The sequence below is a fragment of the Salvelinus fontinalis genome, chromosome 4 (assembly GCF_029448725.1).
Source record: "Salvelinus fontinalis isolate EN_2023a chromosome 4, ASM2944872v1, whole genome shotgun sequence".
Classification (NCBI taxonomy): domain Eukaryota; kingdom Metazoa; phylum Chordata; class Actinopteri; order Salmoniformes; family Salmonidae; genus Salvelinus; species Salvelinus fontinalis.
In genome coordinates this window covers 55,104,909-55,131,415 of record NC_074668.1, presented here as the reverse complement: position 1 = coordinate 55,131,415, position 26,507 = coordinate 55,104,909, and the positions used below count along the sequence as shown (strand labels likewise).

General features: G+C 43.0%; 1 protein-coding gene across 3 annotated transcripts in view; it reads left to right on the top strand.

Moving 5' to 3' along the window:
• Nucleotides 1-6,511: 6,511 nt before the first annotated feature.
• The window catches only part of LOC129854014 (low-density lipoprotein receptor-related protein 4-like), a 221,259-nt gene continuing 201,263 nt past the window's right edge, over nucleotides 6,512-26,507 (top strand). For all 3 annotated transcript variants that reach the window (XM_055920608.1, XM_055920607.1, XM_055920609.1), the window contains exon 1: nucleotides 6,512-6,824. In XM_055920608.1, the coding sequence (XP_055776583.1) occupies nucleotides 6,770-6,824 (55 nt within the window). In that variant the 5' untranslated portion in view covers nucleotides 6,512-6,769. The remainder of the gene's footprint in view (nucleotides 6,825-26,507) is intronic.

The window sequence follows — 26,507 nt, the reverse complement described above, 5'->3', positions numbered from 1 at the left end:
ACTATGGTGGGGTGGGGACCTCGCCCTGAGCCTGAGCCACCACCGTGGTCAGATGCCCACCCAGACCCTCCCCTAGACTTTGTGCTGGTGCGCCCGGAGTTCGCACCTTAAGGGGGGGGGGGGGGTTATGTCACGTTCCTGACCTATTTCTGTTAGTTTTTTGTATGTGTTAGTTGGTCAGGACGTGAGTTTGGGTGGGCATTCTATGTTTTCTGTTTCTATGTTGGTTTAAGGGTTGCCTGGTATGGCTCTTAATTAGAGGCAGGTGTTTGGCGTTTTCCTCTAATTGAGAGTCATATTTAGGTAGGTTGTTTCACAGTGTTCGTTGTGGGTGGTTGTCTCCTGTGTCAGTGTTTGTCGCACCATACGGGACTGTTCGGTTTGTTTTTGTACATTGTCATTTTGTGTAGTCTATTTTCCCTGTTCGTGCGTTCTTCGTGTTTAATGTAAGTTCGTCGTCCAGGTCTGTCTACTCCGTTTGTTGTTTTGTTAGTTTATAGTGAAGTTCGTGTTTTCGTGTTTTCTTTAAATAAATTATGTATTCACAACCCGCTGCGCCTTGGTTCAGTCACTACTCCTCCTCTTCGGTTGTAGAGGAGGAGGAGAACCGTTACAATTAGTATCGAATAGCCCCCGCGACATGCAACTTTCAGGGAAGTTTGGAACCAATATACACAGGCAGTTAGGAAAGCAAAGGCTAGCTTTTTCAAACAGAAATTTTCACCCTGCAGCATAAACTCCAAAAAGTTCTGGGACACTGTAAAGCCCATGGAGAATAAGAGCATCTCCTCCCAGCTGCCCACTGCACTGAGGCTAGGAAACACTGTCACCACCGATAGATCCACAATAATTGAGAATTTCAATAAGCATTTTTCTATGGCTGGCCATGCTTTCCACCTGGTCACCCCTACCCTGGTCAACAGCCCTGCACCACCCACAGCAACTTGCCCAAGCCTCCCCCATTTCTCCATCCCCCAAATCCAGATAGCTGATGTTCTGAAAGAGCTGCAAAATCTGGACCCCTACAAATCAGCAGGGCTAGACAATCTGGACCCTCTCTTCCTAAAATTATCAGCTGAAATTGTTGCAACCCCTATTAGCCTGTTCAACCTCTCTTTCGTACCGTCTGAGATCTCTAAAGATTGGAAAGCTGCCGCGGTCATCCCCCTCTTCAAAGGGGGAGACATCCTAGACCCACACTGCTACAGACCTATATCTATCCTACCCTGCCTTTCTAAGGTCTTCGAAAGCCAAGTTAACAAACAGATCACCGACAATTTTGAATCCCACCGTACCTTCTCCGCTATGCAATCTGGTTTCCGAGCTGGTCATGGGTGTACCTCAGCCACACTCAAGGTCCTAAACAATATCATAACTTCCATCGATAAGAGACAATACTGTGCAGATGTATTCATAGACCTGACCAAGGCTTTTGACTCTGTCAATCACCACATTCTTATCGGCAGAGTTCAGTGTGTCAAATTGTAGGGCCTGTTGTCCGGACCTCTGGAAGTCTCTATGGGGGTGCCACAGGGTTCAATTCTCGGGCCGACTCTTTTCTCTGTATACATCAATGATGTCGCTCTTGCCGCTGGTGATTCTCTGATCCACCTCTATGCAGACGACACCATTCTGTATACTTCTGGCCCTTCTTTGGACACTGTGTTAACTAACCTCCAGACGAGCTTCAATGCCATACAACTCTCCTTCCGTGGCCTCCAACTGCTCTTACATGCAAGTAAAACTAAATGCATGCTCTTCCACAAAATTTGCTGCTTCAGTGTCCTTATGGCAAGGTGCTCCATCAGGCTGGAAAAGGCATTGTTCATCACCAAACTGTTCCTGGATGGTTGGGAGAAGTTGCTCTCGGAGGTCTCGGAGGATGTGTTGGTACCATTCTTTATTCATGGCTGTTTTCTTAGGCAAAATTGTGAGTGAGCCTACTCCCTTGGCTGAGAAGCAACCCCACACATGAATGGTCTCAGGATGCTTTACTGTTGGCAGGACACAGGACTGATGGTAGCGCTCACCTTGTCTTCTCTGGACAAGCTTTTTTCCGTGTGCCCCAAACAATCAAAAAGCGGATTCATCAGAGAAAATGACTTTACCCCAGTCCTCAGCAGTCCAATCGCTGTACCTTTTGCAGAATATCAGTCTGTCCCTGATGTTTTTCCTGGAGAGAAGTGGCTTCTTTGCTGCCCTTCTTGACACCAGGCCATCCTCCAAAAGACTTTGCCTCACTGTGCGTGCAGATGCACTCACACCTGCCTGCTGCCATTCCTGAGCAAGCTCTGTCCTGGTGGTGCCCCTATCCCGCAGCTGAATCAACTTTTGGAGACGGTACTGGCGCTTGCTGGACTTTCTTGGGTGCCCTGAAGCCTTCTTCACAACAATTGAACCGCTCTCCTTGAAGTTCTTGATGATCCGATAAATGGTTGATTTAGGTGCAATCTTACTGGCAGCAATATCCTTGCCTGTGAAGCCCTTTTTGTGCAAAGCAATGATGATGGCACGTGTTTCCTTGCAGTTAACCATGGTTGACAGAGGAAGAACAATGAATCCAAGCACCACCCTCCTTTTGAAGCTTCCAGTCTGTTATTCGAACTCAATCAGCATGACAGAGTGATCTCCAGCCTTGTCCTCATCAACACTCACACCTGTGTTAACGAGAGAATCACTGACATGATGTCAGCTGCTCTTTTTGTGGCAGGGCTGAAATGCAGTGGAAATGTTGGAAAGTGGAAATTGCAATTCATCTGAGCACGCTTCATAACATTCTGGAGTATATGCAAATTTCCATCATACAAACTGAGGCAGCAGACTTTGTGAAAATAATATTTGTGTCATTCTCAAAACTTTTGGCCACAACTGTAGTCAGAACTGAATTTATGGAGCCAGATTGCTGCCAAAAGGTTGAACGCATGTATCGTTAGGATCATAAGAAAATCCATACATAAATGGTTAGGATCGCAATAAAAGCCATACTTGAAATAAAACGTAAATGTGAAATTTCATCTGTGAACGATTACGGACTAACATTTTAGGCTTGAACAAATCTTGTGTTGCAATTCTGACGTACAATAATACCTTTCAGAGTTTTGGCAGTGTCATCTCACCAACAAAAAAACGTACACCAAATTCCCTGTGAGGAGTGCTACACAAACAAGCATAACACAGTATAAAAAACCTGAAAGTCAGAGAAACCAGAAAATTGGTATTCTGTACTTTTTCCAAGTTAATAGTCTCCATTCTCTATTACTCCACAGTTGAGTTTACTTCACATTTAGGTAGCTAGTAATTGATTTGTTTGCCAGTGTAAGTCTGGATAGCACGCGCTGTATTATGCCTACAACAGTGAAGTGTCAGTCTGCTAGGTGCATCTCTACAGCATGGGAATATCTCTGGGTGACGTGGACATCCCCATGCATGCACCGTATCAAAATATGACTAATTCAATATTGCACCATTCAATTCTCAGGGCTCTGTCTGCAATCATAACCAGTAGTATATAGCAGGAATTATGAAACATAATAACAATGTTTGGTGAATCTATGAATTATGTTTGACCACTGGAGTCTTTGCCACTCAAAATATTTTTTTTATAGAATATTTCTCAACTAATTTCATCACTCAAAATCTTGCCAAAGCATATTCTGTAAGGGGGGTTAATATGAATTTAAAATGATTTGACATGATTTATATGAATCGGGTCATGAACATATGGACTTTGAAATTAACAAGGGCGAGGTTAAACGTAGGCTAAGTCTGGCATAAGATTATTCTCACGCTTTACAATAACTCTGTTGCAGTGGTCTTAGGTGGTCTCCGTATAGGCTATACCTTCCATTGCGATACTGCTGCCCAGTTGAAGAGCTTGTGATCTTCATGCAGCACCACACACCTTCGGAAAAGCACCCCTCAGCTTCAGAAGATCCCCTTCTGGAGGCATACAGCCATAGTCTTTATACCCTAGTGTAGACCTATTTGCCTACTAGTCAAAATAAAGTGCAGATCATGCATGAGGCGTGCAACTCATCAGTCCAACATATTTGAACATTTAATTCATCCTTCATTTAGTCAGTATGTCATACATTCTGTCATTTGTCTGAGATGCAATAGGAACTAAATCAAAGAGAATAGAACAGTCTTATCCATTTGCTTATTGAAAGTCATATGTGTATTTGAAATGATCTAAATTCTCCAAAGTTCTTTAGTCTATCACTTTAATAATTCAATGTTTAATTTGGCTATGACAAGCCTACATACAGAGTGGAATTTGCAAATACAACAGTCCAAATGCCAAATATAAAGCCTACAGTACGTGCTGCCAAATACAGGGAAAAGTGTGATTCATTAGGTTACGTGATCACCACAGTAGCCCGACGCTGCTACAAAAACAAATTATGCAATTATATTGCCATTAAATAACAACAGCATGGCATATTTAGATAGTGGAATAAGCCTAAATCATATTTACTTTCTATTTTGCAGCTCAGGTGGTTGTTCTAGACGAGGCTCTTCTGGGTCTGTATAGTATCATTCTCACACAAGTCATTTGGCCCAAGCCTATACTATGCCATCTACTGGTATAAGGTTGTTATCGAATGCCATTCTGAAACAAGCTCTAGACATTTATTTTGGAAACGAAACCGGAAGCTGCAAAGCAACTCTAACGTCTGGGCTTGAGTTGCTTGATTGACTAGCTAACTTTGACAAGCTACGTTCGGTTCATGTCCTTTGCAGATGCCACTGTAACAGTTTAACTTTAGTCCGTCCCCTCGCCCCGACCGAACCAGGGACCCTCTGCACACAACAACAGTCACCCACGAAGCATCGTTACCCATCCCTCCACAAAAGCCGCGGCTCTTGCAGAACAAGGGGAACCACTACTTCAAGGTCTCAAAGCAAGTGACGTCACGATTGAAACACCATTAGCGCGCACCACCGCTAACTAGCTAGCCATTTCACATTGGCCACACTCACTCCCCTTTTGACCTCCTCCTTTTCCGCAGCACCCAGTGATCCGGGTCAACAGCATCAATGTAACAGTTTAACTTTAGTCCATCCCCTCGCCCCGACCCGGGCGCGAACCAGGGACCCTCGGCACACATCAACAACAGTCACCCACGAAGCATCGTTACCGATCGCTCCACAAAAGCTGCGGCTCTTGCAGAGCAAGGGGAACAACTACTTCTAGGTCTCAGAGCGAGTGACGTCACCGATTGAAACACTATTAGCGCCCACCACCGCTAACTAGCTAGCCATTTCACATCGGCCACACTCACTCCCCTTTTGACCTCCTCCTTTTCCGCAGCTTCAAGGTCTCAAAGCGAGTGACGTCACCGATTGAAACGCTATTAGCGCGCACCACCGCTAACTAGCTAGCCATTTCACATCGGTTACATCACATTCCTGACAAAAGTTTGTACATAGTTTGGGGACCGAGTGGTGCAGCGGTCTAAGGCACCGCATTGCAGTGCTAGAGGCATCACTACAGACCCAGGTTTGATCCCGGGCTGTATCACATCTGGCCGTGACCGGGAGTCCCATAAGGCAGCGCACAATTGTCCAGGTTAGGGGAGGGTTTGGCTGGGGTAGTCCGTCATTGTAAATAAGAATTTGTTCTTCACTGACTTGCCTAGTAAAATAAACAACAAATAAATATAAACAAAGATCTGTAACTGAGTAAAGGGAGATGTAAGAATTTAAAGTGTAAATGTTCATAACTTAGGGTTTGTACATTTTACAGATCTAATTTAACGTTTCATGCCTGGCTTTTCTTATGATCCTAACGATATGTACGTTCAACCTTTTGGCAGCTATCTGGCTTCATATGAATTCCACAAACCCTCGCCACTGCTCGACTCAAGAGTTCATGTAAACTTCCTTAACCATGGAGTTGAGTTTTATAGCCAAAGCATGTTGCTTTTGCCTTTCGGGGTGAACTGCTAAGTTCCATTCAAACTAAACATTGTGTGCGTGGTATTGCAGCACGCTGCATATGACTTCCAAACTTCCTAGAGCCTACCGGTTCCTGACCATTTTGGGGTTGCAATCCTTTTGGCAACATCGAAGAGGCAGCTGACCAGATTTCCCATAGCCTCAAGTTTTCGTCTGCATTTTCAACCGAGAGAAACATGTGCTGCAAATGGGGCGCACTGTTAGGCTACTCATGCGTCCAGTTCCTTTCTAGGTTACTTGAAAGCACCCTTTGATTTGCTGACCGCCAACCTTTAAAAATACATTGTAACTTTAGAAATGACACACCGAGGAGAAACCAAGGGCAACGCAAACTACAAATCACTGGGTTGATTTGCAACAATATAGTGTTCGCTTAGGGAACACAGTTACATTTAGGAGGACTCAGAAACCGAAATACTGTTGCTAATGTGAAAGCATATCTTATATCAAAGTAAATTGAACTAGCTTGTCTGTTTCTTGTCGAAACGGTGCGCTTTCTAGCCGAACCTCCCCCTTGTTGCGTTTGGTACAGTCCACTGCTCCTTTTGATCACTCCAGTATCGGATCTGGAGCACAGCACAACATGTTGAAGACCGTATGTTCCAGGGCGCAGAGCGAAACTTTAACTTTGGCTCGTCGTATCAGCGGGGACTAAATACCAAAATACAGCCATGCTATGAATATAGTTATGAGTCCAGTCTTTGTTGATTTGAAGGCTCTTCTTTGATATTTCGATAATACCGAAATATTTGCAGCAAATAAGAAAGAAAAAGACTGACCGAGAGCGAGCGAGAGAAGGGAATCAAAGATGCAGGTCTCTGTGGTGCTGTGTAGCATGATAACTTTCTTTCTTCGCAGTCAAGGTAAGTTGCATTTTAACATGTCATCTTGTAAAAAATGTCCTTGTATCTTGGATCCACTGTTTAATATTTGTCTGCGGGAGGATGATTCGATGAGTGAATGTTATGATATCCAAACAACCGTGTCGTTTTTTTTCTTTTCTTTCAGCCCTCAATTCTAGTCCATTGCTTTGAAATACGCATGAGTTTCATAACAACAAAAGTTAATGTTTTGCATAAATTTAGACAGAATAATAGTGGGGATAACTTTTTTATGTGACATGATCCATGATAATGGATCTCATTGCACAAAGACTGATAGGTCCGTCACATTAGCCTTTTGCTTGACAATGCGAAGCCTAAGGCAAATACGTACATTTTAGGCCACTGGTGGAATAGTGATATTTGCTTGCTTTGTTTTTGAATGACCAATAACTAGGCTATTATAGGCTATTGCATACTTTTTTTCTGCATCACTCGCATTGTTTACAGTCTGTCAATGTTTTTGTTATCGGTTTACACATTGCCGCTAGCCTATACTTGAGCAAATTAAATCCTTGGCACGGACCTACTCATCCTCGGCACACGTTTAATTTAACGATAGTATGCACGTCTTCAATTTGCCTACAATTTCGGACAGACGCTATTTAAAACAGCAGAAGCTTATACCTTCTACACCTGCAATCAGCCGCATACCGATCATATGACGGTGGATGTCTGAATGATGGACATGTTTAGAATGTATCATATTTAACCTTCTACAGAACATCATGTATTTATATTTATTAGGATCCTCATTAGCTGCTGCCAAGGCGGCAGCTACTGTTCCTGTGGTCCAAACAGGATTAAAACAAGTAGGCCTACATCACGACGAAACATAACAGCCTACATCCTAAGCAAAAATATTCATCATGCAAGACATTTATTACATTATTACTCTATTATTACAAATGTACAATATGTACAATACTATAATACACCTATATTACAATGTGTGTGTGTCACAGCCCACGTTGTGCCATGAGGTCTTGTTTTATCTGTTTAAAAAAAATCTGATTTTACTGCTTGCTTGTGTTACTTAATGTGGAAGAGTTCCATGTTGTCATGGCTCTATGTAGTTCTGTGTGTTTCCCAGAGTCTGTTATGGACTTGGTGACTGTGAAGAGACCATGTCTTGTGGGTTATGTATGGGTGTCTGAACTGTGTGTTAAGTGTTCAACATGTCAATACCACTCACAAAGTCAAGCAGTGATGCAGTCAATCTCTCCTCTGCTTTGGGTGCCAGGAGAGCTATACATGCATGTCATTGATGTTAGCTCTTCGTGTACATTTAAGGGGCAGCCGTGCTGCTCTGTTCTGGGACAGCTGTTGTTTGCCTTTCTTTGTGGCAGTATGACTGGGCAGTAGTCCAGGTCTGATAAAACTAGGGCCTGTAGGACTTGTTTTGTTGATTGTGATGTCAAGAAAGCAGAGCAGTGCTTTATCACGGCCAGACCAACCCCCCATCTTAGCTACCTTTTCATCAATATGTTTTGACCATGTCAGTTTACAATGTAGGGTTACACCAAGCAGTTTAGTATCAACTTGCTCAATTGCCACATTATTCATTACAATATTTAGTTGAGGTTTAGGTAGAGCAACAATATTTGTAGACTGCGAGTCGTCTTTTCTTTCAACCATTCGATTGGTCGAAATGTTCAAAGCTGAATTTTAACATATAGCCACACCTTGTGTTTTAAGGAAATAAACTATATGTACTGAGATTGTCTGACGCTTAAGCATGCTGTTTGATTAAATAATTAAGACACAGAAATGACTCAAGGGAGCCAGAGAGCCTAACCAGAAGAAAACAACTCCCTCCCGCTGCTGCCGACCTTTGCAGATTCTGCCGTTACTGTGTGGAAATAGGCTGCACCAGGGGGAGTGCCAATTTGTCTTACCATTTCTACTGATTTTGCGTTTAAATTATTATTTTCGTATGCACATTTTCATGGAACATTTACATTTATTATAGTCTTTGTATCTCAAAAATCATTATCATGTGGTTAATCTAAATTCTATCTAAATCTACATGAAAATGGTACAAAAAATATTGCCATTGCCAACTATGTAAAAATTGCAGCCTGCAGGTTCAACATATCTTGATAAGAATACATATTTGATAAATCACATTGGCTATGCATGGCCTGTCTGCAACGAACTTGAAACATTGTATCAACTATCAATACGGACAATACGGACTTTCAGCTCCCTCCAAAGATTTTCTATTGGGTTCAGGTCTGGAGACTGGCTAGGCCACTCCAGGACCTTGAGATGCTTCTTACGGAGCCACTCCTTAGTTTCCCTGGCTGTGTGTTTCGGGTCGTTGTCATGCTGGAAGACCCAGCCACGACCCATCTTCAATGCTCTTACTGAGGGAAGGAGGTTGTTGGCCAAGATCTCGCGATACATGGCCCCATCCATCCTCCCCTCAATACGGTGCAGTCGTCCTGTCCCCTTTGCAGAAAAGCATCCCCAAAGAATGATGTTTCCACCTCCATGCTTCACGGTTGGGATGGTGTTCTTGGGGTTGTACTCATCCTTCTTCTTCCTCCAAACACGGCGAGTGGAGTTTAGACCAAAAAGCTCTATTTTTGTCTCATCAGACCACATGACCTTCTCCCATTCCTTCTCTGGATCATCCAGATGGTCATTGGCAAACTTCAGATGGGCCTGGACATGCGCTGGCTTGAGCAGGGGGACCTTGCGTGCGCTGCAGGATTTTAATCCATGACGGCGTAGTGTGTTACTAATGGTTTTCTTTGAGACTGTGGTCCCAGCTCTCTTCAGGTCATTGACCAGGTCCTGCCGTGTAGTTCTGGGCTGATCCCTCACCTTCCTCATGATCATTGATGCCCCACGAGGTGAGGTCTTGCATGGAGCCCCAGACCAAGGGTGATTGACCGTCATCTTGATGTTCTTCCATTTTCTAATAATTGCGCCAACAGTTGTTGCCTTCTCACCAAGCTGCTTGCCTATTGTCCTGTAGCCCATCCCAGCCTTGTGTAGGTCTACAATTTTATCCCTGATGTCCTTACACAGCTCTCTGGTCTTGGCCATTGTGGAGAGGTTGGAGTCTGTTTGATTGAGTGTGTGGACAGGGGTCTTGTATACAGGTAACGAGTTCAAACAGGTGCAGTTAAGAAGCCTTTTGGTCCTAGACTTGGCGCTCCGGTACCGCTTGCCTTACCGGAGCGCCACATGTATTGATCACATCTTTACTAATGCTGCAGAAATCTGCTCTGAAGCAGTATCCACACCCATCGGATGTAGTGATCATAATATAGTAGCCATATCTTGGAAAACCAAAGTTCCAAAGGATGGGCCTAAAATAGTGTTTAATGCGAGCCAGTCAGTTGTGTTGTAAACAAGGTACGGGGGGTATACAGAAGATAGCCCTATTTGCTAAAAGACCAAGTCCATAGTATGGCAAGAACAGCTCAAAAAAGCATAGAGAAACGACAGTACATCATTACTTTAAGACATGAAGGTCAGTCAATATGGAAAACTTTGAAAGTTTCTTCAAGAGCAGTCGCAAAACCATCAAGCGCTATGATGAAACTGGATCTCATGAGGGCCGCCACAGGAATGAAAGACCCAGAGTTAATCTGCTGCAGAGAATAAGTTCATTAGAGTTACCAGCCTCAGAAATTGCAGCCCAAATAAATGTTTCACAGAGCACGAGTAACAGACACATCTCAACATCAATGGTTCAGAGGAGACTGCGGGAATCAGGCCTTCATGGTCAAATTGCTGCATAGAAACCAGTACTAAAGGACACCAATAATAACAAGATACTTGCTTGGGCCAAGAAACACGAGCAATGGACATTAGACCAGTGGAAATGTGTTGTTTGGTCTGGAGTCCAAATTTGAGATTTTTGGTTCCAACTGCTGTGTCTTTGTAAGACACGGTGTGGGTGAACGGATGCTCTCCACGTGTGTATTTCCCGCCATAAAGCATGGAGGAGGTGATATGGTGTGGGTGTGCTTTGCTGGTGACACTCTGTGATTTATTTAGAATTCAAGGCACACTTAACCAGCCTGGCTACCACAGCATTCTGCAGCGGTACACCATCCCATCAGGTTTCGGCTTAGTAGGACTATCATTTGTTTTTCAACAGGACAATGACCCAACACGCCTCCAGGCTGTGTAGGGACTATAATTGACCAGGAAGGAGAGTGATGGAGTGCTGCATAAGATAACCTGGTCTCCACAATCAGCCGACCTCAACCCAATTGAGATGGTTTGGGATAAGTTGAGTGAATGAAAAGCAGCCAACAAATGATCAACAAATGTGGGAACTCCTTCAAGACTGTTGGAAAAGCATTTCACATGAAGCTGGTTGAGAGAATGCCAAGAGTGTGCAAAGCTGTCATCAAGGCAAAGAGTGGCTATTTGAAGAATCTCAAATCTCAAATATACTTGGATTTATTTTACACTTTTTTTGGTTACTACATGATTCCATGTGTGTTATTTCATAGTTTAAATGCAATTTAGAAAATAGTAAAAAATAAATAATAACCCTTGATTAAAACCTTTTCTCAACAGGGGGTGCTGTTTGCATTTTGTAAAAATTTCGTTCCCAAATTAAACTGCCTCGTACTCAATTCTTGCTTGTACAATATGCTTATTATTATTACTATTGGATAGAAAACACTCTCTAGTTTCTAAAACCGTTTGAATTATATCTGTGAGTAAAACAGAACTCGAGTTGGAGCAATCTTCCTGTCAGCAAGTGAGAAATCTGAAATCAGCCAGGTTGTTCTGAGGTCAGTTTATTAATTTGCATGTCTTCTATTGGTTGAGATGCACTGCATACGCCTTCCCATGGATGTCAGCAAATAGTGAGAATTGGAATGGAGTTGCTAGGTAGTTCTGAGGCCATATAAATGGACTGGGAACGTGGGGTTCAGTCTTTCCTTCATTCGCCATGACGCAAGACAGACCTCAGGATGGCGTTCTAGAAAGCTCCCGTTATAGCCCTTAGATATATCCGGCTCTGATTTTATTCGATATAGGTGTTAAAGACATCATAATGCTGTTATTTTAAACCGAGTTATATCAGTTTATATCATTATATTGCGATTTTCGGATATTTATTTGTGCTGCGTTCTAGTGAGTTGGGCACGTCTGGGACACATGGCTAATGTTTACTGCTAATTCCAAAGTTGAAGGCTACAATCTACAACCGAGCAACGATTCTTTTGGACAAAGGACAACTTGCCCAAGATTCTGATGGGAGCTCATCAAAAAGTAAGAACTATTTAGGATGTTAATTCGTTGTTCTGTTGAAAAATGTAATACTCATATTCCGCCATTAATTTCGGTGCGGTCTCGCTTTAACGCACGCTGTATGTCGTAGTAACGTTAATTTTAAAAATCTAACACAGTGGTTGCATTAAGAATTAATGTATCTTTCAGAAATGTTTTATGATGAGTATTTAGGTAATTCACGTTGGTCTCTGTAGTTATTCTAGTTGCTTTGGTGAGAGTTGTGATGGTGGCTGCAATGGTAAACTATGATTTATACCTGAAATATGCACATTTTTCTAACAAAACATATGCTATACAATAAATATGTTATCAGACTGTCATCTGATGAAGTTGTTTCTTGGTTAGTGACTTTTTATATCTTTATTTGGTCGAAATTGTGATAGCTACCTATGCAGGGAAAAAATGGTGGGAAAAAAAGTTGTCTTTTGCTATCATGGTTAGCTAATAGATTTACATATTGTGTCTTCCCTGTAAAACATTTTAAAAATCAGAAATGATGGCTGGATTCACAAGATGTGTATCTTTCATCTGGTGTCTTGGACTCTTGGATTTAATGATATTTAGATGCTAGTATTTACTTGTGACGCTATGCTAGGCCATGCTTGTCAGCTTTTTTACTGATGGGGGTGCTCCCGGATCCGGGATTGTGACCAAGTAGAAGATAAGTAGGTGTTCTAAAACTTTAGACCGGTAGAGTGTTTGATATATAAAATCACCTCCATTAGCATTCCCGTCTCTTCTGTCGACATTATAACCATATATTGCTACCACTATATCATCAAAGGAATTATCTAAGTAAATTTCAGAGAGCCAGTATATGAATGTAATCAGTGCAAGTTTATCAATTTCATGAACCTTGTTTCTCAGGCTACTTATGTTAATGTTGGCTATTTTTAGCCATTTTCTGGGTTGCCTTTTTGTTTCTGGGTAACAATTAAGTGCCTTGCTGGGATTGTTAGCATTTTTAGGCTACACCCCCACCCCCTGCCAGACCACCAGTAATTGGTTTGGCCAGTGCTTTTTTTCGTCATCCAAGTTTCCACGAACACCTTAACTTACAACATGTCAGAACAGCCGCCTTGCGGGCTGGAATGTGTGAGGACCTCACCGACATGCCGAGAACTCCTTTTTTAAAGAAACTCTAGGCTATGGCAGGCATCTCTCTCTCTCTCTCTCGCCCTCTGTCACTTTCTCTGTCTCTATTTCACACACACACACAGACACACACACACACAGACACACACACACACAGACACACACACACACAGACACACACACACACACACACACAAGCTGCCTGCAGTGTATCGTTCTGCTGACATGAATCAATTCATCTGACAAAATGGCAAAAAGTGTGCCTCTACAGCTGTTGCTCATGTTGTGCTCTGATATGCGACCCAGCAGTAATTGTGACAGAATTCTAAATGTCATCGGCAGACTGGCTCCCAAATGCCAGCCAGATAAGATTTGATATCTCGCTGAAAACAAAGGCCCCTCGGATGAGCCTGCTCCTATTTATAGTGAAGTCTGCTGTCCTATAGTGAAGTTGTCAATGTCAACTGCGGTCTATTCCATTATCTTTGGGTAGGGAGGTTTCAGGTCATGCTTTGCTTGATTATTGACTATCATAAAACTATGAAATCTACGAGCCCCATATCTTGTAACTCATTTACAGACATTGTGTCTATTGTTGACATATCCATGGCAATAAGTAGGCCTAGTGATTGAATTTTCTTTTCTGATGTTTCTTAGCATTTAAAAATGTGTAATATCCAATTGGTAGTTAGTCTTGTCCCATCGCTGTAACTCCCATAGAACTCGGGAGAGGCGAAGGTCGAGAGCCATGCGTCCTCTGAAACACAACCCTGCCAAGCACTGCTTCTTGACACACTGCTCGCTTAACCCGGAAGCCAGCTGCACCAATGTGTCGGAGGAAACACCAGGCACCCAGCCCGCAACAAGGAGCCGCAGAGCGCAATGGGACAAGGAAATCCTGGCTGGCCAAACCTTCCCCAAACCTGGATGACGCTGGGCCAATTGTGCGCTGCCTCATGGGTTTCCTGGTCACGGCCAGCGGTGACACAGGCTGGGATCGAACCCGGGGCTGTAGTGCTGCCTCAATCACCTTCAACCACTGTGCCACTCGGGAGGCCGTTTCTTTGTATTTCAAATTTCAGTTAATCACACCCCCCCACCAGTTTAATATTGTTTGTACTTGATTTTATGACTGCATAGTGAATCACATTGATGTGGTGATGATTCTGATGAATCCCATAGCTCCATCACGCTAAGCACTTTATTATGGAGAACATATTGAACTAAGTTTAATATAACCCACACTGTCCTGGGTATGTTTTCGCAAATCAAATTGTATTGGTTACATACACATATTTAGCAGATGTTATAGCGGGTGTAGCGAAATCCTGTGTTCCTAACAGTACACAACAATACACACAAATCTAAAAAGTATTAAGTAATATAGAAATATTAGAGTCCGGAATATAAATATACAGTGCTTTCGGAAAGTATTCAGACCCCTTGACTTTTTCCACATTTTGTTAGGTTACAGCCTTATTCTAAAATGTATTAAAACATTTCCCCCCCCTTATCAATCGACACACAATACCCCATAATGACAAAGCAAAAGCAGGTTTTTACAATTTTTTTGCAGATGATTTACAAATAAAAAAACTGAAATATTACACTTACATAAGTATTCAGACCTTTACGAAGCACTTTGTTGAATCACCTTTGCCAGTCCATTACAGCCTCAAGTATTTTTGGCTATGACGCTACAAGCTTGGCACATCTGTATTTGGGGAGTTTTTCCCATTCTTCTCTGCAGATATTCTCAAGCTCTGTCAGGTTGGATGGGGAGCATTGCTGCACAGCTATTTTCAGGTCTTTCCAGAGATGTTCGATCAGGTTCAAGTCCGGGCTCTAGCTGGTCCACTCAAGGACATTCAGAGACTTGTCCCAAAGCCACTCCTGCGTTGTCTAGGCTGTGTGCTTAGGGTTATTGTCCTGTTGGAAGGAGAACCTTCGCCCCAGTCTGAGGTCCTGATTGCTCTGGAGCAGGTTTTCATCATGGATCACTCTGTACTTTGCTCCCTTCTGTTTTGCCTCGATCCTGACTAGTCTCCCAGTCCCTGCCGCTAAAAAACATTCACACATCATGATGCTGCCACCACCATGCTTCACCGTAGGGATGGTGCCAGGTTTCCTCCAGACATGACGCTTGGCATTCAGGCCAAAGAGTTCAATCTTGGTTTCATCAGACCAGAGAATCTGGTTTCTCATGGTCTAAAATGCTCACCAGACTGGACGTGTCGCGTGCGCTGCAATATAAATGTACACATACATGTTATTCAATCACTGCACCCACACTGCTCGCGTGCGTCGGTGAGCGTCTGCGAGGCCAGGTGATAAAATAGAACTTGGTTTTGTTTGTGACGCGCTGCAAGTCCTGTCTCTCCCATCGCCTCACTGTTTTTTTTGGAGCAAGATGAACTGATGTTCAAATCAAACTTTATTTGTCACATGCGCCGTGAAATGCTTACTTACAAGCCCTTAACTAACAGTGCAGTTCAAGAAGAGTTGAGAAAATATTTACCAAATAAACTGAAGTTAAAAATTATAAAAAGTAACACAAAATAACAATGAGGCTACATACAGGGGATACCGGAACAGAGTCAGTGTGGCGCTCCGGAACAGCTTGCCGTGTGGTAGCAGAGAAAACAGTCTATGACTTTGGTGACTAGAGCCTCTAACAATTTTATGGGCTTTCCTCTGACACTGCCTAGTATATACAGTTGAAGTCAGAAGTTTACATACACTTAGGTTGGAGTCATTAAAACTTGTTTTCAACCACTCCACAAATTTCTTGTTAACAAACTATAGCTTTGGCAAGTCACTTAGGACATCTACTTTGTGCATGACACAAGTAATTTTTCCAACAGTTGTTTACATACAGATTATTTCACTTATAATTCACTGTATCACAATTCCAGTGGGTCAGAAGTTTACATACACTAAGTTGACTGTGCCCTTTAAACAGATTGAAAAATTCCAGAAAATTATGTCATGGCTTTAGAAGCTTCTGATAGGCTAATTGACATCATTTGAGTCAATTGGAGGTGTATCTGTGGATGTATTTCAAGTCCTCCTTTCAAACTCAGTGCCTCTTTGCTTGACATCATGGGAAAATCAAAAGAAATCAGCCAAGACCTCAGAAAAAAAGTTGTAGAACTTCACAAGTCAAGTTCATCCTTGGGAGCCATTTCCAAATGCCTGAAGGTACCACGTTCATCTGTACAAACAATAGTACGCAAGTATAAACACCATAGGACCACACAGCCGTCATACCGCTCAGGAAGGAGACGCGTTCTGTCTCCTAGAAATGAACGTACTTTGGTGCAAAAAAAGTGCCAATCAATCCCAGAACAACAGCAAAGGACCTTGTGAAGATGCTGGAGGAAACCGGTACAAAGTGTCTATATCCACAGTAAAACGAGTCCTATATCAACATAACCTGAAAGGCCGCTCGGCAAGGAAGAAGCCACTGCTCCAAAACCGCCATAAAAAAGCCAGACTACGGTTTGCAACTGCACATGGGAACAAAGGTCGTACTATTTTGAGAAATGTCCTCTGTTCTGATGAAACAAAAATAGAACTGTTTCGCTATAATGACCATTGTTAGGTTTGGAGGAAAAAGGGGGGCTTGCAAGCCGAAGGATGAACGGGGGTGGCAGCATCATGTTGTGGGGGTGCTTTGCTGCAGGAGGGACTGGTGCACTTCACAAAATAGATGGCATCATGAGGGAGGGAAATTATGCGGATATATTGAAGCAACATCTCAAGACATCAGTCAGGAAGTTAAAGCTTGGTCGCAAATGGGTCTTCCAAATGGACAATGACCCCAAGCATACTTCCAAGTTGTGGCAAAATGGCTTAAGGACAACAAAGTCAAGGCATTGTAAACTGAGTTTACATGTATTTGGCTAAGGTGTATGTAAACTTCAGACTTCAACTGTTTATGAATACGTAGTGTAGAATAGTATATGTACAGAAATAGTTAAATAGGATAGGCCTAGACCAGACAATACGGTATATACATATGAAGTGGGTAGGGCCGAGGTTAATTCATCTTCTCTCTGTGTATCAAGAAGTCCTCTTCCTCAGTCTGGATTGGTCTAATAGTATCAGGAGGCCAATTGATATGAAAATATATTTATCGATGAAGCAATTTTCTCGGACATATTTTAGTTAGTGATTACATGATGGAAGGGGAGGAAGAGTGAATGTGTAAGGGGAGAGGACTATACATGTTCTGAGGGAGGAAAGGGGGGAGATTGCAAAAGAAGACTGAAGAGAGGAGATGGCAGGAAAGGAATAAGCAAGTGGTTGGAAGAAATTGAGTGAGAGGAGAGCAGTTAAAGACATGTAGGCTGCCTGACTGGTTCTGATCAGTCCTCTGGGGTTTGGGGCAGCTGGACCTTTTTATTATGTCTGCTCCCTTCAACCCCAGTGTCCCGTGCGTGTGTGATTACTCCCTGGCCTGTAACATATGACAACACCACAGCTCAAAGTCATGCAAAGTCTTTGATAACAAACACCCTTGGTAGAATTTCTGGTGTACTGGGTTTGAAAATAGCAGTTAACCCGAAACGGCGTCAATATGCATGCGGGAGTAGAGAGCGTCAATACACATACACTGCGTAGCGTATGCCAACTTAATTGTCATGAGAATCCATAATAAGAAGTTGTATTTGTTATGTTTGCTGTGGGTGTGCTCCTTTTGACTCACCTGGTATGTCCTGTTGGAGCCACCGTACCTGCTTCCTGTTATGTTGGCTCACGAACGTGAGGAGAGTTGTAGCTAATACACCTAGCAGTTTATAAACAATTTAGCTAGTCTTTCTACATAACATTATTTTCTCTTGAACGGAGTTCCCCAGCTGTAGGACATGAAATCAACAAAGGTAAGCATAAAGTTAGTGTTCTCAAATATGTATTATTGGCACTGGCAGCTAAACATATCAACACTGAACAGACACTTAACTTTACATTTCACAATGCCAGACATAACAATGCACAAACAGTCTATTTTCTGGCAATTTATATTCTCACTTTATCAGCTTTGCTTCGCATAGATGCGAGGAAAAAAAATAGCTTTGTAATTTAAAGCGCTTGATGGCCTTGACGCTTGGGGAGCGTCTGTTTTCTCTCATTTACCGCCGTGCATTCTAATTCCAGCATGTACACGCTCATTCATGCGCGTAAACATTACGCTTTTCGTTTGATTTGGGCTTTAGGCCACATCCCATATCGGACTGGGCCCGGTTTCCCAAATGCATCTTAAGGCTAAGTACATTGTTAGAAACTTCGAAAGAGCATCATTAAATCTCTGAGCTGTTTTGCAAAACCATCGTTACTAAAGTTGCACATGACAACGCTCGTTATTTACAGACCGCCTCAGACCAGTCGTAGAACAGATAAGTGCGTCGTTATAAGCGTTTTTGTCCTACTGCGTCACTTTATACACAGACGATCTCCTCTAAACATAGAATGCAGTTGTTTATCTGTCTCTGTGACCACCGATAACTTCACAAGGAGGATGACTCCAAATACAAAGTTGCCAATGTCTTTGCAATTGTGACAATCAAGTGAAGAATGAAAAGATGACTACATTCAAATATATAAATAGCCTACCAACAGTATAGGCCTATATATTGAAATCAATTTCATGATCATTCAATTGAGTTTTATTTGGATCCTGCCTCAATATATTTCATGATGTGTAGCCTAACGTGCGCTATGATGTGCCAAATCTTGATTTAGTATATAATTAAAGGGTAGGTATTAGAATAAGCCGCCTCAATATTTGCAGCCATGGGTGATATCTCTCTAGGAGCTGATCCATTGTCAATATTGTGGAATAATTCTAATGTTAAGGTAAGATTTGAATGGAGAAAGCTAATCCGAGAGCAGCGCTGCCTTTTCAAGTATCGACACATGCCTCAATGACGCACTTAGCGAACGTACTCTCTGCATGGTGTTTGCCGTTGTAGGAAAGATGCATCGTTGAAAACACTCGTAAGCCTAAATTCCATTGCTATCATGAAAACGGGCCCTGGAAAGGAAGGCTACTACTATTATGATAAGAAAGAAAACGGAATAATGAAATTACGCATTTTGATACCTGCATTTCTTATTCTTTCAGTTGCGAACTATGATTTCTGTATATCTTGTGGTTGTATTTGCACACACAAAACGGTGGGGATATGGAACTCTTTGTGCGGTGATTGAGGCTGTGTCCACGGCAGAGTTTGCATGCATATGTTGCCCTCCCACTTTGACGCTTTTATTTAGCTGTAAAAATGACTCCTTTTGGCTTTCCCACAGACGCGGCTGGAAAGGGTTTTAATACTGGATTTTAATCCCGGGTTTTCAGAGTTGCAGGAGTGTGTCTGATACTCTGTGTGTGTGTGTGTGTGTGTGTGTGTGTGTCAGACCTAGGTTCAAATACTATTTAGGATACATTTAAATTACTTTTAAGACATTTCAAAGTAAGTATTTTGGCATGTTTTTCTTTGAAAATACAAGTAGTTAACCTCTTTGGACGCTAGCGACCCACCTCGACAACATCCGGTGAAATTGCAGAGCGCGATATTCAAAATACAAAAATCGTAATATTAAACATTCATGAAAATACAAGTGTCTTACATCGTTTAAAAGCTTAACTTCTTGTTAATCCAACCACTTTGTCAGATTTCAAAAAGGCTTTACGGAGAAAGCATACCATGCGATTATCTGAGGACAGCGCCGCGCATACAACAGCATTAAAAACATTTTCCAAACCAGCAGAGGTGTCACAAAAATCAGAAATGGTGATCAAATAATGACCACCGATAGGCTGCCTGACTGGGGTCTCCCGGGTGGGGCAGTGGTCTAGGGCACTGCATCGCAGTGCTAGCTGCGCCACGCCCAGGGTCTGTCGCAGCCGGCCGCAACCGGGAGGTCCGTGGGGCGACGCACAATTGGCATAGCGTCGTCCGGGTTAGGGAGGGTTTGGCCGGTAGGGATATCCTTGTCTCAGTATGTAAAAAAAAAATGTAATATGTAAAATGTAAAAAAATAAAATAAAATAAAAAATGTAATAAAATGTATGCACTCTACTGTAAGTTGCTCTGGATAAGAGCGTCTGCTAAATGACTAAAATGTAAAAATGTAAATGTAAATAAATCACTTTGAAGATCTTCCTCTGTTTGCAATCCCAAGGGTCCCAGCTACACAACAAATGGTCGTTTTGTTCGATAAAGTCCTTTTGTATATCCCAAAAAAGTCAGTTTAGTTGGTGCGCTTGATTCAGTAATCCACCCGTTCCACTTGTTCAACATGCAGACAAAGGAATCCCAAAAGTTACCAATAAACTTCATCCAAACAAGTCAAACAACATTTCTAATCAATCCTCACATACCCTAATATGTAAATAAACAATACAATTTAAGACGGAATGTTGTATGTTCAATACCGGAGATAAATAACAACGTGCGCGCCCTCATCCACGCGCGCCACAAGACTACAGTCCAAATGAGAACCACAACTACTAACTCATTTTTCAAAAAACAAGCTTGAAACCCTTTCTAAAGACTGTTGACATCTAGTGGAAGCCATAGATACTGCAATCTGGGAGGAATTCCTTTGAATATCCCATAGATAAGCATTTGAAAGGACCTCCATTTTTTTTTTTTTATTCTGGATGGATTCTCCTCGAGTTTTTGCCCGCCATATCAGTTCTGGTATACTCACAGACATTATTTTAACAGTTTTAGAAACTTCAGAGTGTTTTCTATCCAATGCTACCAATATGCTATATGCATATTCTAGCCTCTGGGCCTGAGTAACAGGCCGTTTACTTTGAGCACGTCAGTCATCCAAACTTCCGAATACTGCCCCCTAGCCTTTTAAATATATGTATTTGAAAAATAATCAATTCAAAATATTTAAATACTCATGCATTTGAACCCAGGTCTGTTTGGTCCTAGGGGGGGTTTGAAATGTATGTGTATGTGAAATGTATGTATTTTGATACAAGTATTTGAAAATAGTTTTGGCTATTTGGCAGTTATTTGAAAATACTTAAATATCTCAAATAGAAGTAGTTGTTTTGGCCACATTATTTGAACATACTCAAATACATAGTGCTTGTTATTTAAATAGTTATTTTCTATGTATTTGCACCCAAGTCTGGTGTGTTTGTGTGTGCGCACTCCCTGCTGGTCTTGCTGGTTAGGTTGATATAGTCCTGGGTTTAGCTTTCACTAGGGGAAAGTAGAATGGGGTATTTGATACCTCCTGTGTGTTTTCTGGAATTGTACCCCGGAGGTAGTATAGAGGTATCCTATGATTTCACGATTCAGAGAGCTACACAGCACACCCCCTTCCCTTTGTGCCCCACCTGTCCCAGGGGCCATGTTCCTTCTCCTGATTTCGAGGTTGAGGGCAAGGGGGGGGGGGAAGAGGAGTGTAAACTACACCCCTAGACTGCTGCACATTGTGTGTATTAATGCCTCCTTCCTCCCCCCTTAAACCCTCTCCCATTCCTCCACCTTCCCATAAATCACCTGGGTTCCCTGCGATGCCGTGCTCCCTCTCTGTGAGGCTGAGTCTCTTCTTCTGTGGTGTCTGGTTTCGGTACACACCGCTGCACAACACCCGCCCCCGGGCGTATTTCAATTACTACCGTTTGCAGGGGCAGTCTAGAAGCGCTTCACATATGTCCCCCTTTTGGAGGGCAGAAGAAAACGGCCAGACACAACACTCTCAGACAGAAATACAGGCTAGCCCTGGTCACTATGAATGAGCTATTAGGAATATTGTCTTTATTAACGTAACAGCTATCTCCAACAGTGGATATCAAGCACTGCCCTATATTGTACTTGTGGCCTGGCCTGTGTGGGTGAATGTGATGGGTGGATAGGCAGGGTGGATGAGAGGGTAGAAGAGAGTAGAAGAGAGGCTTGGGTAGGAGAGGAGAACTGAGAGAAAGGGAGACAAAAGCACACATGCGATGTAATTGAATTCTGGAGGTGCTTCATTTCTGTGTCTCTGATTTAGAGGGAACGCACGAGAGTTGGATGACGCACTTCTTTCCTTTTCTCTTCGGTGTTGTTTCTCTCTCCCACGGTGGTATGGTGCAGAAAATGTCATTATTGTCCAGCCATTATGCAGTGCGTGTCAGATGAAGACATCTGTGTGAAACGATAGGGACATTGGCGTATTGTTGCGGTAAAAGGCGTCTCTGCGTCTCAATCACATTTCGACCACGCATTGAAAGGAATCTACTTATGCCTTGGCATTGTCACAGCATATAAAAAACATCATGGGACCCTCAGACGAGACCGAAACAAGACACATTGAATAATGTCTGATGCCAGCGTCCTTCTAAGTCTCTATCTTTCCTCTCTCTGTCTCTTTAGTCTCGTGAAAGTACAGGAGATTGTGTATCACTGTGTCCAATGAACTCAGTTAACTGACAGAGTGGGGGCCACACACACACACACACACACACACACACACACACACACACACACACACACACACACACACACACACACACACACACACACACACACACACACACACACACACACACACACACACACACACACGCCATGGAAATTGGTCTTGTGAAAGGGAAATAAAAACATCAGACCAATTTGTCAGCGCAGAAACACTGTCACATGTGGTCACCCCATGTGTCACGTGAGGTGGAGTATCCGAGGAGGGGGTGAGGGGCATTCTACAGCCAGGGGCCCTGTAGGGGACATTGGACAGGGCCAGGGGTACAGGGATTTGGGGGAGGGGGTGGGTTTGGCTTTGGCTATCTCTAACTCTCCATACAGTGGAGCCATACAGCAAATAGGTTAAAGAGGTCAGTGTATAAATAACTCTGGAGAGACCAAGAGCTAGGCGGCCCCTTTAACAGACTGGGTGACTGGACACAGGCCGACGATGGCAGGGTGAGTGTGTGGCTCTGTGCACTCTGCGTGACTGTTTACAAACTTTCCCCCCTTATAGTCAGTCCCATAAGGATAGAAAGGGATAGTGAGGAAGAGAGGGATAAGTATTTTTCTACTTTATTTGGTGTCAGGGCAGTTCCTCTGCCCCTTGATGGCTGGGCCAGCGCTGGCCGCACGCACACACACTGCTATTTACCTCTACCTCCACTCTGCTTAACTTTAATATTATGTGTACCCTACCTCATCATATCCCAAGAAATGTCTGAACCTTGTCATTCTTTCATACCCCATTCTGTTCCTCTCATCTCTTGTGGATCGCTTTTTCCGCACCTCTCCTCCTCACTCCTGTGAACCCCTCTTCATATCAACCGAAGGTCTTTCTGTTGCCTGTTCACCCAGAAGTATTCCTGCTGCTTCATGCACAATCTCTGCCCCCTACCCTGCAGGGGTCCTGACATGGATATAGCAGTCTCTCTACTTGCCTGCAAATGGTGCTGAAATAGAGGGTTTCTTTCACACCTCTCTGGAATTTGAGGTTAATATAAGGCTAGTGTTTATCTGAGGATAAAGGACCCATCTTTCCTCCCTCTATCCCTCTAGGACACTCGCTCTCCCTCCCTCCCTCTCGCAGGAACCCGGTAGGTGAATAATATCATTATAGCTGGGATCAGCTTTAAGGGGTGAAATGGCGAGGAGGCATGCAACATTGGGTATGTAGGACTGACCCTAAGCCTTGAGGCTTCTAGAGGTGTGTGTGTGTGTGCGCGTGCGTGCGTGGGTGACAGAAAGGGAGGAGGATTTTTGTGGTTAGAGAAAGTGTGCTATGTGGAAAAAGTTAGGTCCAGTATTAATGTATTAAATGAAATATACTGAACAAAAACATAAACGCAACATGCAACAATTAACACGATTTTACAGAGATACAGTTCATATGAGGAAATCAGTCAATTGAAATAAATTCATTAGGCCCTAATCTATGGATTTCACATGGTTGGGAATATAGATACCTTACAAAAAAAATGGGCCTCACAATTGGCCTCGGGATCTTGTCGTGGTATTTTTGTGAATTCAAATTGTCAATCGATAAAATGCAACTGTGTTCGTTGTCCGTAGCTTATGCCTGCCCATGCCATAACGCCAACATCACCATGGGGCACTCAGTCACAATGTTGACATCCGCAAACCACTTGCCCACACAACACATGGTCTGCGGTTGTGAGGCCGGTTGGACGTACTGCCAAATTCTCAAAAATGATGTTGGAGACGGCTTATGGTAGAGAAGTTAACATTCAATTCTCTGCCAACAGCCCTGGTGGACATTCCTGCAGTCAGTAGGCCAATTGTACGCTCTCTCAACTTGAGACATCTGTGATAGAACTGCACATTTTAGAGTGGCCTTTTATTTCCCCCAGCACAAGGTGCACCTGTGTACTGATCATGCTGTTTGATCAGCTTCTTGATATACCACACCTGTCAGGTGTATGGATTATCTTGGCAAAGTAGAGATGCTCACTAACAGGGATGTACACTCAATTGTGCCCCACATTTGAGAGAAATAATATTTTTGTGCGTGTGGAAAATTTCTGGGATCTTTAATTTCAGCTCATAAATCATGGGACCAACACTACATGTTGCGTTTATAGTTTTGTTCAGTGTAAATGGGACGGGACAGCTCTGTGCTCGCTCTCTTTCTTTCTCTCTTTGTCTCTCTCTTTCCTTCCCTCTCCCTCCTATTTCACACACACGAGATGGCAGAACAGGCCGATCCGTGACTTGCAGATCTTGTCTCAGTGGGGGCAAGGATGTCTTGTGCTTTGCGGCGTGCTCTCTTTCCGGCTGTTAGTTCTCTTCTTTAGGCCTCAGCGTTGTTCTGTTGATGATTTTGGACCTCCATGAAGATCTGTCAAGGGTATAGCAGGATACGGGTGATCACGACGTCGTTGCACGTCCATGTCCTGGTGGTAATGTTGTGATCCTCGAAGACCCTGTTTCTGAGTTTCCCAAAGGCAGCACTAGCTCCATCAATCCCATGTTGGATTTCATCAATTCGGATATTGGTGGAAAGGTGGCTATCTAGGTATGGGAAACTGGGAACATTTTCAAGTAATGCATTGTTGGCAGTGATCTTGGGAGATGGCAGGGGTGCTCCCGGACCTTGCTGGAAGAGGATCTTTGTTTTGCTGGTGTTGAGTGTTAGACCCATCCTGCTGTATGCTTCTATAAATATGTTAACCATGGCCTGGAGATCAGCTTATGAGCAGGCACTCACTTGGGAATGATCTGCATACTGAAATTCTACAACAGGAGTAGTTGTGGTTCTTGACTTGGCTCTGAAACAGTTGATATTGTCTGTCCTGTAGGTGATGTGTATGCCTCTGGATAGTCTGGTCTCTGTCAAGTGGAGCATTGCTGCCAGGAAGATGGAGAAGAGTGTTGGTGCAATGATGCAGCCTTGCTTTACTGCAGTCATTATCTCAATTGGCTCTGTGGTTTCACTACCAGAGAGATTGACAGTCCTCATGCAGGAGGCGGAGGATGTTAACAAATTTAGTAGGGCAGCCCTATCTCAGGAGGATGATCCACAGGTCCTCGCGGTTAAGAGTCAAATGACTTTGTCAGATAGAAGAAGGCCATATATAGCGGCCATGCAGGGTTCGATACTGCGACCAATATGGTCACATTTGTGACCGTTTGACTTGGCAGTGCGACACATATTTTGAATTGGTCGCAAGAGTGCCAATGAACATTCTTTTTACCTGGTCATGTCCGTTTTTGGTTCACAATTAGCTTTTTTTTTGCGTCGTGATTTATTAGAACATTGATGTGCAATTGACCAAAAATAAACCAACTTTCTGAAGAGACAACAGCGGCTCGGGAATGACTGTGTGTGTCAGGGCTCAACATACAGGGGAGGTTTTGAAACCCTCCGAGCTAGTCATCCCCATCAGTGGCCTGAATGGGCCAGTGAAAAATATATTGTAACCTAATTTAATGCTACGTCTAGGCTATATAATTGATAAAAAAACTGGTGGATTCCCTGAGCTGTTTGTTATGTTGATATTTTTTTTTATCACACACACACTGCACATATATAACCTAAAATCTGTCGGTTAGAGAGTGCGTGCAGCTTTTAAACAGCTGGTTGTTGCATGGAGCGAAGACCGGTAAGGGTAGGAAAGCAGTAAGAAATATGTTGCAAATTTTGATATCTACCAGTAAATGCTAAGGCAAGAATTGGTAGGCAAACCAGGTATTTAAAAAGTTCAAAGTGTTGGTTCAATATTTGCGATTCGCAATTCAGTCATAATGGAATAGCCTACCTTAAATCCGACATTTCCTCTTGGATCGTTGGTCCTTGAAAAGCCAT